The following is a 15179-nucleotide window of genomic DNA, read 5'->3' on the forward strand; positions in this document are numbered from 1 at the left end:
ATTATTTCAATAGAACAGAGTATTCTAGGAATAATGGTTCCCGAAATTTGGAATTTCATGTCGATAGGATGGTGAAGAAAGTTTTTGGTATGCAGGCCTTTATAAATCACAGCATTGAGTATAGGAATAAGGATGTAATGCTACAATTGATCAAGACAATGGTGAGGCCAAATTTGGAGTATAGTGTGCAGTTCCGTTCACTGAATTATAGCAAAGATGTTAACAAAATAGAGAGAGTACAGAAGAGATTTACTGGAATGTTACTGGGTTTCAGCGCCTAAGTTACAGAGAAAGGTTGAACAAGTTAGTTCTTTATTATTTGGAGCGTAGACGGTTGAGGGAGGGGGCATGAATGTATTTAAAATGAAGGGGGGTGGATAGAGTTGACTTGGATAGGCTTTTTCCATTGAGAGTAGGGGAGCTTCAAACAGTAGGAAATGAATTGAGAGTTGAGGCAAAAGTTTAGTGGTAACAGGTGGAGGGACTTCTTTTCTCAGAGAGTGGTAGCTGTGTGGAACGAGCTTCCAGTGGAAGTGGTAGAGGAAGGTTTTGTATGGTCACTTAAGTAAAATTGGTTAGTTAACTGGACAGGAAAGGAAGGGGGGTTTGGGCTGAGGGCAGGTCGGTGGGATTAGGTGAGAGTAAGCGTTCAGCATGGACTAGAAGGTCCGAGATGTCGTGTTTCTGTGCTGTAATTGTTAAATGTTTATATCGTTATAATTGTATGCTGACTCTTATTTCAGGGCACTTCTTTGTAACAGGTTTGCAAAATACACAGCAGATAAAGAACCGGGATTTGGTTTGGAATCGAGCGATCTCAATCTCACTAGTTCGGACGGACCGGAGATTTCTTTTCTTGAACACACGCAGCCTAAGAAACTGGACGAGGGCCGCGGGGTCAGTATATACACGTTTCTATATGCCATGAGATTCATTTTCTTTTCTAGGATGGTCAATCTTCTCCTAATAGAATAATAACCATGACATAATCCATGAAAGACCGCACCCTTAGTCTTTCAGCCAGTAAGAGTAAGAGGACCACGATCATCAGAGCTCTCTCCTTAACAAGACGTTTTAGGTATTGAAATGGTTCTCACTGGAGGTTTTACCTGCCATTATCCTTCTTAACCGCATTCTGTTACCTTCTACCCGTAACTTTTGAAACCCTTTTGTAAAGAACAACAAATTTCACCCTCCGCTTTAAACATAAGGATATTCAGACTGATTTCAGTCTATTTCATGTCGTGCTTGTAAGACCAAAAGACCATAAATTATAGGAGCAGAGTTAGGCCATTCGGCCCATTGTGTCTGCTGCTCCATTTAACCACGGGCTGATCCAATACTTCAAGACATTCCGACTCATTTCCTCTTTCCATACCCTTCAATGCCCTGGCTAATCAAGACCATATCTATTTCTGCCTTAAATGCACTCAATGTCTTGGCCAAAGATTTCCCACCGTCTACCTGAATTAATATTCCCGCATTTGTATTCTAAGTAGAGTTCCTTCAATCATCCCTCAGTCATCTAATCACTACCCCGTAAATAATCTGTTCAGGCCTTTAACACTTGGAATATTTCAATGAGATCCTGCTCTGATTTTCCTCAGCTCCAGGGAATAGAGCCCAAGAGCTGCCAGCCGTTTCTCATACGGCAACCCAGTCATTCTTTGAAACATTCTTGTGAATCTTCTCTAAAATCTCTCGGAGGAGAGTATATCCTTTATAAAACAAGGAGCCCAAAACGGCACATAATGCTCTACTTATGCTCATAAGGGCCTTTTCGAGCCACAGCATCACGTCACATAAGTAATAGACCGCCCGTATATCCTTCCACCAAAGGTGTGACTGCTGGTTCCCTGTTCTATTAATATGCCTCCCCCACAACGACAGTTTAAGTGACAGACGCCAGTGTACGCTATCAGAGACCAGCCGGATCCAGGTAGAGAGAGGACAGAGGCTGGATCGGGAACAGGAACCTGGACTATGCCAGCAATGAATCGTAATCTGCGAAATTTATCACGGAATACTGCGGGAATATGAAGAATATTTTCTTCATGTTATGAATATCTTTCTTCATGTTATGGAACGCTGTCGTTGGATTTACGTGTCACTTATGTGCTTGTGACCATCCAACTGATTTACTACCCTATCCTCGCCATCGTAGCTGTTCCGGGTAAGTGCTTGGCCCTTTCCACGTGATTAACGTTGAAAAGTAAAAGTCAGCTTCTCTTAATGCCTGTTGTTTGATTGCATGGCTAGTCTCTCAAACCGGTACCGCTGTAGCAAACATCGGCTGATTGCATTACAGGAGTCCACTCTCCAGCGGTGGTGGTGTCGGCGTCCGTATTACTTCTCTGTCAGGCAAAAGTTATCTGTGCCTCTTCGCCTCTCAAACACTGCCACCAACTGACCTGACATGCACCTTCACTCCCAGAGAAGCAAGTCTGAGCTTTCACAGCCTCTCCTCTTAGTGAGTGCCCTCCAATCACGGCAGTATTCTGGAAAATTACATCTGCACCCTCTGTGAAGCATACACATGCTTCCGGTGATTTTTGTTCCACAGTCCATTTGGGACATGGTAGGATAATTCAGCTATCCCGAAGTTTGGTGGAGCGGACTTCATCGCTGGAATGAATGAATCAATGAATGAACGAATGAATGAATGAATGCATAAACATATAAACAAATACCTCAAAGCCCCAGCTGTGAAAGAGAATGAGGTCACGTAGCCATCATTACTGCCACGATCTGCCCCCTGAAGAAAGAGTGCAGTGGAATCTGGGCGCCTACAGACGGATATCGATCGTTTAAGCGAACGTATTAGCGTCTATGCAGAGGGAGGACAATGTTGCTAAAGGCGAGGTCATCTACTTGGGAAGGACAAATGAAAAAAACAGAGTATTGTTAAGTGGTGAACGATTGCAGTATGCTGTAGTGTGGAGGGACTTTAGAGTGCTTGTAGTTCAATCACAAAAGGTTGGTTTGCAGCAGCATCAGGTGAACAAGAAGGCAAATGGGAGATTGGCCTTCATTGCTACGGGGGTGAATTTAAGAGTAAGTAGATTATGCTGCCACTGCACAAGACACTGATGAGGCGGCAGCTGACATACTGCTTGCAGGTCTGGTCCCCTGACTGGAGGAGGGATTTACTGGCGTTGTAGTCGGTTCAACATTGTGATTCCAGAGATGAGGTGGCCAGACTATGAGAAGAGTCTGAGACGCCTGGGACTGTACACACTGGAATTCAGGAGGATCAGAGACGATCTTTTGGCAACATATAAAATTACAAAATGGATAGATAAGACAAGAGCAGAAAGCTGTTTCCAGTGGAAGCTGAGACTAGAACTAGACGACATACGTTGAAGCTTCTGAAGAGTGAATTTAGGACGTAGATGGTGAACAACTGCATTTACCTGAGGGGGGTGAATCTGTGGAATTCTCTGCCCAGTGCATCAGTGGATAAATTATTGCGTCGTGCAGGATTTGGTGGAAAAGGCCGTGGATGGATGTGGAAAAGGCAGGAAGATGGAGGTAATTCCGTAGTCAGGTCAGCCATGATCATCTTCAATGGCGGACCTTGCCAGTCCGAACAGATGGACTATTCCAGCTCCTTCTTCTTCGATTACTCTGCTCTAATTTTCTCTCGTGGTAACAGTTGAGTGAAGTTGATTTCTTTTAACATTGATGCTTGGCACATTCATCAGTTCATTATCGCATTCTGTTTTCAACTCCTTCTTCTGACGCCAAAGATCATAATACATTGCAGCCATCGATTGGTATCACTGCTTAGTCCACCGGGCTCAGGAGCTGATCTCGGCCATTCGAGCACAGAGCACTATCTGCCATTCAATGATAGCTGATTTATTAACACTCTCAACTACATTCTGGCGCCCACTCCCCATGTCAATTGACGACCGGACGAATCAAGAGCCTATCACTCTCTGCAGCAATGGTTCCAATGCACTGACCCCATAGCAGTCTCTCGCGTGTAATTCCACAAATTCACTAGACTCGATCGAAAGAAAGTTCTGTTCAAAAGTGATATCTTTCACCTCTATTATACATCTATAATATCTATTCATCTCAACGTCCACGATATCTTCGCCTTTCAATATTAGAAATGTTACAAGGAGATTCCTTTCATTCTCCTGAACGTCAACAGGCATATTATAATTACTAACGATTTAATAATGACTACCGATAAACCCTTCTGTAGATAATGTAATTCCATGCTTATCTCCACGCTCGGAGGTCCAATCGATTGAAATAATTCTTATCAGAGACTGCTCCGAACCAAATGTGTGTTGATCGTATTTATTTCTCTCCGCACAGTGAACTTGGTGACAGACTTAATCCTGTCGCGGGGTAAGTGCGGTCTCTCCAAAGCCGTCACAAGGTACCTGGTTGCCATGGTAGCAGCGGATCAGCTCGTCATTCTCTTCGATCTGGTATTGAGCAAGATTCCGGGGACTTGTATGGCACTTTATGTTTTTCTCTGGTCGCTACGCGTCCCCGTGTGTAACATCCACGCCGTCCTGCTCTACGCCGCCACGGAATGTTCTGTCTGTTTCACCGTCACTTTCACTTTTGATCGTTTTGTCGCCATTTGTTTTCAGAAGCTGAGACGAAAATACATTACATCAGGTTGCAGAGGTCAGCACTCAGGAGGACAGAAAACCAGCCATCACCCATGAACACAATGCCAACAAAGGAGGAGTGGACAACCTTGACAAAGTAACAGGCACACTCCGCTGCAAACAGAGAACAGCCCGCTTCCCTCTCGCCATATTCCATAATATCATTGACATATCGACCTACAACCCCTTTGTCATACGGAGTGAGATTACCTGGAGGGCAAGCAAGATGAAAAGTACGAGGTTATTTATGGACGATTTTACTGCACCGGGAGAGCGGCGGCTCTGGTTCTGGGGACAGTGACTGTGCTGAGCTGCGTAAAGAACATTCTCTGATACTTGATGGTAAATATTCGACTTTATTTATGTCCTTGCTCTGCCTGGATAGTCTCCGTTTCTTTTCCACACTTCAGGAGGTAACATTTGAAGCGATTCATTTTTTCCTTTCCCCAATATTCCCCTTTGTTCTGATTCTCCTGCTCAACAGTTTAACCATCAGTCACGTCTTAAGGGCCAGCCAAGCCCGAAGGAGACTCCGTGGTTCACGCGATGGCCAAAGGCCCGCCAACCCGGAGATGAAGAACCGCAGGCAATCTCTCCTGTTACTGCTACTGATGTCGGGGAATTTCATCCTACTGTGGGCGCTGATGACCGTGTATTCCGTATGGAAGAGCATGTACATATATTTAAAGGCTAAACCCCCGAATACTCTGCTGGAACTGGGCTACATTTTTCAGCTGCTCAGCTGCTGCACAAACACGGCCCTTCACACTATGGCCCAGACCAGGTTCAGGCTGCACTTCAAGGAGACGGTGAAATCTCCCCTTCATCTAATGACAATGTTCTCTCATCGTTGTCAGGAGAGCATTAATCCTCAGTGACGCCCCAATATATCCCATTTCTTCAGTAGCATTTGCAATTCCATTGGAGTTGTGGACGTCCATGAATAGCTCCCGCCCTCCCCCCCTCCATGCACAATCTGGATCAGGGAATGCCCCAGTCTGCCTCCACTCTGCTCCTACCAGTTTACTTTCTTCACGGGTTCCCTGTAATGACTACCGCTGTTCAACCAAGTGGGTGATTCTTCCCTTATTTGCAGGCGAAGCCTTGCCATCACCATCGGAATACGACCCTTCTGTCCTGCCGGTCTTCCGTGTGTTCCGATTGCCGGCTCAGGTACGCCCAATGTAGTTCCATCTCATCTCTCTGCGGAGGGCTATTGGTTCCAAGAGCACATGTCTTTGAGCCGTTCAGGAAGGCTGGTTACTGTGAACAGACTACAGTCCCGCTTGCAGCGGATTTCTTTTGAAGATCTGTCTGACAACTAGAGAATATGTTAATAACTAGCAGTCATTCAATCGTTCGACCCTAGTATCAATGCCCATCGTAAAGCCTTTTGGAATTTAAAGAAATTCTAGGATTCGCTCCACCTGGCCCGATCTACCTGGACAGAAAAAAAAAAAGAAATTTCAAAGCTGTTCACAGACTTCAGTTCAGCTTTCCACACAATCAGAAATTGATTTGAAATCTGAATCTACTGGGCCTAAATACCTCCTTCTGAAACTGTGTTATAGTCTTATAGACTTCCTGACTGGGAGTCCTCAGTCTGTCGTAATCGGACGCAGCATCTCCAACACTATTACACTGACCAAGAAAGCCCCACAAGGCTGTGTTCTCAGCCCACTGCTGTTCACTCTGCTGACCCACGGTGGTGCTGCAAAACACAGCTCGAACCACATCATCAAGTTCGTCGACGACCCGACGGTGGTGGGTCTCATCAGCAACAAAGACGATTCAGCATACAGAGCGGACCCAACAACCTGAGCAAAACAAATGTGATGGTTGTTAACTTGAGGAGGGCATGGACAAACCACTCTCTGTTGAACATCGACAGCTCATCGGCAGAGACCGTTAAGTGCAACAAATATCCTGGTGTTCAATTGGCGGAAGATCTTACCTCATCCCTCACCACCAGCTTCATAGCAATGAAAGCCCAGCATCGTCTCTACTTTCTGCGAAGGCCGAGGAAAGTCCATCTTCCACCCCCATCCGCATCACATTCTACAGGGATTGTATTGAGGACATTCTGAACAGCTGTATCACTGTCTGGTTCGGAAATTGCACCATCTCAGATCGTAAGACCCTACAGCAGACAGTGAGGTAAGCTCAGAATATCATCGGGGTCTCTCTTCCCGCCATTACAGACATTTACACCACACGCTGCATCCGCAAAGGAAACAACATTATGAGGGAACCCACGCGCCCCTCATACAAACTCTTCTCCCTCCTGTCACCTGGCAAAAGGCACCGAGCCTGAGAATGTGTGTGAGGTCCCTAATGAGTAACTGACATCAATATCTACCAAGGAGAAAGACAAGGAGGACAGGGAGATCAGTGCGGCGAGTACAAGTATAAACAGGCATTTTGAAGTCAGGAGGAGACAGTGTTGTGTCTCTCAGAGTGCATTAAGGCGTATAAGTCTCCAGGCCCTGATGGGATATTCCCCACGTCACAGAGAGAGGCAAGTGAAGAGATTGCTGGGGCCTTGACCAATATACTTGTGACCTGCCTAGCAACAAGCAAACTCCGGGAGAACTGGCTGGTACCTCATATTGATCCGTCTTTCAAGACATGATTCAGGGAATACTCCTGATGAACATTGAAACTGCCGAGTTACAGTCGGCTATGAATCAAGTGCTGATAAATGGGTCCAGTGTAGACAGTGAGTGGATGGTAATAACAGGCAAGGCCGGGCAAAGGCTGTTCCAGTGCTGTGTGATCCATCACTCCGAACACGCTAATTTAAAGATGGTGGCACCACAAGGCATTGATTTCAAAGCTCCACAACCCACTCCAATTTGAAATAAACTAGACCGAACTCTTTTGTCACCACTGCGAATATCCGTTTCTGTCAAGGTAACATACAGATTGGACATTTCAGCTAAACAACTGGCAATTGTTGAAGTTCTTTTGTCTTCTACCATTAATGTTGCTTCCTTACAGCAAAGCTAAGCCTCTCACTGTGTCAGAATCAGTGATTTAAATCTGCCCTAAATACTGTGCTTTCATCTGCACATTTCCCTGCACATTGTAACTAGAACCATGTCACTGAGGGTCTGATGGAGACACAAACCCTGTCCTCAACACATGTGATCACATCTCCCCTGCTTCTGACATTTCCAATTCCCTCAGAATGGTTTTCTGATTCAGTCTGAAGGTTATAGTGCATTCAACTCGTTCTCAGAGCTGACAAACCATGTCTTCCCACTGCCTCTGCAACCTCTTTCCTCCACCTCCAGGGAGGCTGCATTTCCATAAGACCATAAGACCCCCTTCCAATCAGGCTCTGATTTATCAATGCTGGAATCTTTCCTGTAATACCATGGGCTCCTAGCTTGTTAAGCAGCATCGAGTTTGGCACATTGTCACAGGCCTTTCGGAAATCCAAGTACCCAACATCAATTTATTCACCTCTCCCTAACACGCCTGTAATTTCCTCTAATAGAATCCTGCTACTAACTCAATATACCAGCAACAACCTCCGCCAAATAAGAGACCCCGTGAATTTAATGTTTCGATTCTTTGCATCGCTCACTGATTGAAAACGATTGGAGTACGTGCAAAGTAAATGCGATATCAGGTACATTCACCAGCGGATAAATGGTCTAAAATGCAAATGATGGCGCTGTGATCCTGTGATTTGCTTCCAGTAAGTGAAAAATACTGAAGCAGAAGGGCATCCATATCTTGCTGTTGACTTGACAAGTTGTTATCTCCGGGAGAGAGCAATCTCGCAACAGCCGCTCCCCATTGCCCATTACCCGAAGTTTACAACTGCGGACAACTGTGAAAGATGGCTTTTAAATGGGCCAACTTAAAATCAGTGCAAGCCCAGGCTGAGGAGGCCCAATTAATTCTGGAGAATGGGAATGTCCGCTGATCAAAAGAGAGCATTATTCCAGATTCATAATATTTCATCAGAGTTGAGAGCGCCCTTGCTTCTGCTCACTCTGTGCAATAAATCCACAGCGATCTTTGCCCTGAGCTGTTGCTGGAGTTTATAATCTGACAATAAACTGGTCCCAAGGTGAACAATAACTCAAAGTGACGGCACCAACCGAACGGAACCAGGATGCGTGTTGTGATTCCTCTCTGGAGGTGGTAAAATGTCGCGCACTGAAGTATTAATTCTAGTTCGCACCACATGTGAGAATGACTCATTCAAGCAAGGTGAGTCTTTGTGTGGTTTAACACAAGCGTTGTGGAACAAGGTGTGGCGGTACATGCTGAATAGACTGAAGTTCAGGTTTATGAGCGTGTTGTCAACTGAACATTGCTCAGGGTGTGTTCACTTACTGTTAGGACCAATAAAATTCAGATACTCGGATTCACTGAAACCAGACCCAGGAGTCCAGCACCCGGTAAGAACAGGGAATGTACTGGGATGTGTTATGGTGTTTCAGTAAGCCCACTTGTCTCAGCAAGTATTTCTAGTATTTCTAACGTAACAATACTGTCAGTTGCTGTTCCAGGGGAAGCTGAAACAGGTGATGATAGATGAGGTTATCTTTATGGGATGGAACTGCTTTGAAAGGAAATAAGAATCAGAGTTTGGTGTTTTCAATATTTTAAATTCCGCAGGGCACAGTTTCTGGACAGGCAAGGGAGTGAAGTGTTGTAGACTGTCGTAGGGATGTGTCACTGAGATCAGAGTCCAGCTGTGATCATAGAGAATAGTGGAACAGGATGAGGGAGTGAATGTCCTGTTATAATTCCACACTCTCTGTGGTGGAACTTGTGTGTGTTTAGAATGCTCTTCCTCAAAGGAAACGAGAAGCAGGGATGATTTTCAGTGATTTTAATTCCGCAGCAGAGAGATTCTTGACAGGCAAGGGAGTGAAGTGTTGCAGACTGTTGCAGGGATGTGTCACTGAGATCTCAGTCCCCTGTGATCACAGAGAATGACGGAACATAACTGAGGGGGCGAATGCCCTGTTAATAATTCAATATACCAGCAGCACACTCTGACAGAGAAGAAACGCAGTGAAATTAATATTTTTACCCATTGTTCTCTGACGAGGAACGATACAAGTTCTTGTTAAATAAGTGCGATGCTGGTGGATGTAAATAAGTTGCCGGGCAAATTCGCCAGCGGAATATGATCATCATTTCATATGATTGCTACTCTGATGTGGCGTTACATGCTGAATAGACAGAAGTTCAGGTTTATGAGCATTGCTCAGGGTTTGTTCACTTACTGGTAGGGAAAGAAAATTCAGATGTTCAGACCTGGAGTTCAGCACCAGGTAAGGACAGGGTCATAGGGGAAATGCTATGGTGCTTTATTACGCCCACTGGTCGCCCTAGTACTGCTATTGTTTCTATCAGTTCAATATTGTCCTCAGTAATGCGTGGATTAACGAATATGTGTGTTTTATTCTGTTTGTGTGTTTTTTAACAAATACTTTATATATCTGGCAGTGATATTTAGGATAAAAATTCCTATAATAAATCTCACTGACAGTTGATAAAAGTATGGAAGTCTACACTCAGGGGGCACGTTTCTATGTATCCCCTGTTCATAATGATGTGACACTGAGTGAATGCTCGGGGTTTACTGCGGCTGCACCCCGTCCACATTCTATGTTCGGTGCTCAGTGAGGCTCTCTTGCACTCCGCTGTTGGATTGCGTGGTTACTTGAGTTCTTGCCGCTTTCCTGTCAGATTTAATCAGTCTGCCCAATCCCACTGAGCTCTCTCATTAACGGGGCCTTTAGAACCGCTGTTCCCTGGATTTCCCTATGGTTTGATTCCGGACCATTGTCAGTAAACCGAGAGATTTATACTTGAGAATCCAAGCTGCTGATCAGTTTCCGTAAAACTCAGACCACCCGGTCTGGCACCAGCCATCATTCCCCGGTCAACGTCACTTGCATTACTTTTATTTCCTCTTCAGATGTTTGGCCTGAATAACAACTGAACCCGCTGACCATATCTGCATGTGTATGTGCTTTGAGTTGCAAGCAGATGATTAACAGAGTCGCATTAATGATCTGGTAGTGAGTTGTACCTAACAAAGAGGCCATTTAGTGCGTTTCCCATTTAGGCAAACCCTCACCCATCTCGAATATGAACACGGATAAGATCTGGGCCTGATTGTTGATGATTTGCATGTTTGTAACAACAGGCTGTCGCTGGCAAGGCAGAGGACAAAACACTGTTATAAGGTAGAGATAATCTGGAGAGAGATACCCGTCACTGTTCCCTCTAAACTGCACGTCTGCTTAACTAAAATGCTCCCGCGACCGCAGCCTTTGTTGCAATGCAGATGGAATTAAACACTGTCGGATAAACGTTTATGAAACCTGAAAGTTTTTTTTTCTTTTTGTGCTGCATATTTATCCTATACTTTAGTAAATAAAATCAAAAGAATGTTCGTTTTTTCTCGTCTGTCTTCATTCTAAAATATTCATAGATGCCTTTTACAAAAGAGGACACATCTAAGATGTTGTGCTTTTTTCAGGCTGTGTGAACATTTCCGGATCAGAGCAATGGTTGATCCACGCAGCGGCAAAAAATAGTAATTAGAGGGAACATTGGAGACGAAACACATTTCATTCTATGCATATTAATCACGATTGAACGTGGTACATTATCGTGCTTCCTGTTATAGAGGAGCTGTTAAAAGTCAATAGAGTGGCCAAAACAGTTTCACCGGGAGCCTCTCTGGTATCCAGGAAATAGTAATGAATAACGCAAGGAAAATTAATAATAATTTCGCCTTGTCCGTGGGAGCGTACTGTGAGGCAAAGACGCTCAGGTGCTTAACAATATAGAACTAATATCGAGCAGCGAATAACTAGACGGTCCATTTACTATAAATTCAAGAACTTTTCGTTTTCGTTTCTCGAAAGATCACTATTAATGCCCCGATAATCACTTTTACTCCCTTTTGAGAACAAAGTGTGTAGTACCTCCCCCATTATAAGTATGAGCAAGGATGAGATCTGGGCCAAATTGCGCAATTAAGCGTTCAGCATATCACGCATCATCTTGGATAATCCCAGTTCTGATCCTGGGTCATCCACAGTGCCTTTTTCCACAGATGCAATCTGCTGTACCGAGTTTCCAGCAGAGGCCGCAGGAATATGGCATTGGGGCGAAAAATAAATCAGCCATGATTGAATGATGGAGGAGACTCGATGGAATGAATCACTTCATTCTGCTCTGATATCTTGTCATGACTGAATGATGAGTCCTTCGTATCCCGTATCAGGATTTGTGACGTATGAGGGACAATTAATGATTTGTTCCATGAGATCCTTTTATTTGTCTTCAGCGTTTAAATTTCAGTGAGATTCGCTTTGGAAAAAATGAGCAGAAATATTCTTTTCTCCTTTGTATTGTTAATGTGCTTCATTATCTCTGTGGTTAAAGTTAGACCTGCGGTGAGAGATTTATTGGAAGAAAAGCCCACAGCTGGAAAGTAGCCACGACTGAAAACGAGGGAACAACGAAAAGTGAACCAGCCCGAGGACTGAGAGTACCAACTGAAGAGAACCCTCTAACTCAGAGTTTTCACTGATTCAGTCAGGAGAAAGTTTGGTGAGTCTCATTCACTCGAACACTGGTCCTGTAAACATTACATATCTTTAAAAAGGAAGTACGAAATAGGTGGAATGCCTCGGTCAGACCCACTTGCAACCACTCCAGGTCTGGTAATGTGCTTTCAGAAGCCCAGCTCTTTGAAGTCACTCACAATCTCTGAGTGTTTGCTCCTTTGAAGGTCCTGCATCATCTGAAGTAGCTTTTGGTTAGTTCTGATGTTTCCTTGTTACGTTATAATGATCTCAAAATGCGTTGACAATTCCCCCCCTTTATAAGAAACGCCAAGTGTGTCGTGTTGTAGTGATTGTAGAAATGTGGAATTAGCATGAACTGCAGCAACATGCCCTTGATCCCATTGGCTATTGCAATCTGCAGTGATATACTTACCCTCGAATATATCGTCGCGTAGGCTTCTGCTGAGAACAAACCATTTATAAAGCAAAATGTCCCAACACAGCATTTTATTCAGTCTTAACTAGCACAGGGCAACCCATAATTTACATTGACATACCTTGTCTTCATCAAGTACTTTTCTGCCAATTACATTGTCAGAACCTGTGAACGTGACTTTAAGCAGAGGTGGAAATTCAAAGTTATGTTCCCATGGACTTTGCACATTGGACTTCAGCAAAGCATTTGACAAAGTGTCACATGACCGCTTGGCCCCGATGATTAGGTCCCATGCTGTCCGGAGAGAGCAAATTGGAAGTATTCAAAATTAGCTTCAAGGTAGCAAGCAAAGAGTGCTCGTTGAAGGTTTCTCCTCGCAATGGAGGCGAGTAATTAGCGGTGTGCCGTGAGGCTAAAAATTGGGACCTTTGATATTCCTTATTTTATAGCAATGATTTGGATGCAATTGCACAAGGATTACCTGACTAGTAAGTTTGAAGAATGCACAACATTAGTAGTTCTGTTCACAGAGAAGATTATCGTAGCTATAGGGGATCTAAATGGACAGGGGCTGGTAAAGAGATTGCAAACCCTGTCTGATCAGCAGCGGATTCATGCAGATGTTGGGGATCATGTGGAGGAAAGAGCCAGAGGAAGTGGATGAGGCAGGTGCAGTTGCATAATTCAGAAAGCAGTTGGGGTGTGTAGATGGAGTGAAGAGACTTAGAAGGGAGGTGGCCCCATCACAGGAAATTGTGACCATCTCAGTGGGCACTGTGGTTGGCATTGTCTCGTTGGGTTGAACGCTCTGAATTTGGATTTTATTGCTCTGTGACTCTGTGGGCAGATGTGGTGTGGAAGTGGTTACTAACAGGGAATATTTGGTCCCCATGCCAAATGCTACAGGGGATGGAAATACTGTCATATTTGCAAAGCAGTCGTATTCTCTGACTCACTGTCTGTTTGTTGTGAAATTTAGAGCCTCCCGAGCAGGTGGAGGTGTCCTGCAGAGCGACCAAAGTGTTATCAAGACGACGACAATCAACAATCGTTAGTCAGAATCAGGATGGACAAAGGTATGATCACAGGGATCTTTGAATTAAACTTTTGTGGCGTTTGCACACAATAGTTCAGATGAAAAAAAAACTGACAAGGGTGTTAACAGCGCATAAAAACGTTTCATCCAGCAGTGTAATTTATCCCACTGCTAAAGCGGCCTTGAGTAATTGATCAATCCAACAGTTCCAGTGCAGGGACCTGACACCAGTAATGGTCGAATCACTCCGCTCATCATTCAAAGCTTCAGCTGAGTGAAAGGAGCAGGGGCTCCTGAATCAGGTGGTCGTGAGTGAAACACAGACAGGAATGTGATAGCGATCTTGTGGTTTATGTAAATGTTCAGGGTCGCGGTCCGTTTCACCTCCAGACAGGCCCTGAGGTGTAAGACATCTTCAACTTTCGTTTATAAAATTCAGAAGCAGATGCTAGGAACAGTTCCTGGATTTCCGAGATTCTATGATAACACAGCATTTTAGGCTTTGGAAGGAAATCTACCAGTCCCCCCCACGGTTTTTCTTGCCTGTTACGCAATGGAGGAGGGGTGTCACCGAAATCTGTTTCCTGCAGTGGAGCGGAGATCATTGCCGGTGTTGGGAATGGCTGAGGATCAGGAGGCAGCTCATTGTAGATACATTTGTGGTCTGTTTGGGGTTTTAACACCCCATTGAATATCTGGGATGTGGAAAAATGGTTAGCCTGAATTCTACGTATTTCCCTCTTGATATGATCTTCTACCTGAATTTAAATTTCCAGGATCTTGGCTGGGATACCCGGTATAACAAATGACCAAATGTCTGTGTCACCTGTGGACATTGTGATTGTTCTCAAATCTGATATTCCAGCTGGAATAAAAACGATGCTCTAGCCTGGAAACGGATCCTTCGGCCCATATAATTCATGCTGATTTAAATGTCCCATTTTCCGGCAGTTTTCCCAAATTTCCCTCGTAAACTTCTTCTCCCCTTTTTCCTGCCCTCATGCTCTCAATGTTGTAATTTTCTTTGTGTTTGCGGCCTCCTCCGGATGCATGTAATTTATACCCATTAGCCACCACGTGGAAAATTGCCCCTTTGGTCCGTTTTAAATCTCTGCCCTCGAGTCTCAGACTCCCTTACCCGGGAAAAAGACTAAGACTGTCACCATCTACCCCATCTGCACCCCTGATTACTCTGTGTGTGCGTGTGTGTGTGTGTGTGTGTGTGTGTGTGTGTGTGTGTGTGTGTGTGTGTGTGTGTGTGTGTGTGTGTGTGTGTGTGTGTGTTTGTGTGTGTGTGTGTGTGGTTTCCCTTCAAGCTCCTGAGCTCTAGGGCAAGCTGTCCCAGCCCAACCATATAACACGAAAAACAACACCCTAGCCCAGTACCGTAGTGTTCATTCTTCACTTCACACTTTCCAGCTTCATCACCTCCATCCTATAGATTAGCAACTGCAACTAAACACAAAGCTCGGTAACCAATACTTTGCCAATGACATGCATAGTTGTGGCAT

General features: G+C 44.6%; 1 protein-coding gene across 1 annotated transcript in view; it reads left to right on the forward strand.

The window, feature by feature from the left end:
- Positions 1-3554: 3554 nt before the first annotated feature.
- LOC132388835 (NACHT, LRR and PYD domains-containing protein 3-like) overlaps positions 3555-15179 on the forward strand; it is a 42272-nt gene continuing 30647 nt past the window's right edge. The window contains exons 1-3 of the mRNA XM_059961260.1: positions 3555-3648; positions 5734-5810; positions 13612-13708. Of these exons, the coding sequence (XP_059817243.1) occupies positions 3555-3648; positions 5734-5810; positions 13612-13708 (268 nt within the window). The remainder of the gene's footprint in view (positions 3649-5733; positions 5811-13611; positions 13709-15179) is intronic.

This window comes from Hypanus sabinus, unplaced genomic scaffold (assembly GCF_030144855.1).
Source record: "Hypanus sabinus isolate sHypSab1 unplaced genomic scaffold, sHypSab1.hap1 scaffold_422, whole genome shotgun sequence".
In the NCBI taxonomy this organism is placed as follows: Eukaryota; Metazoa; Chordata; class Chondrichthyes; order Myliobatiformes; family Dasyatidae; genus Hypanus; species Hypanus sabinus.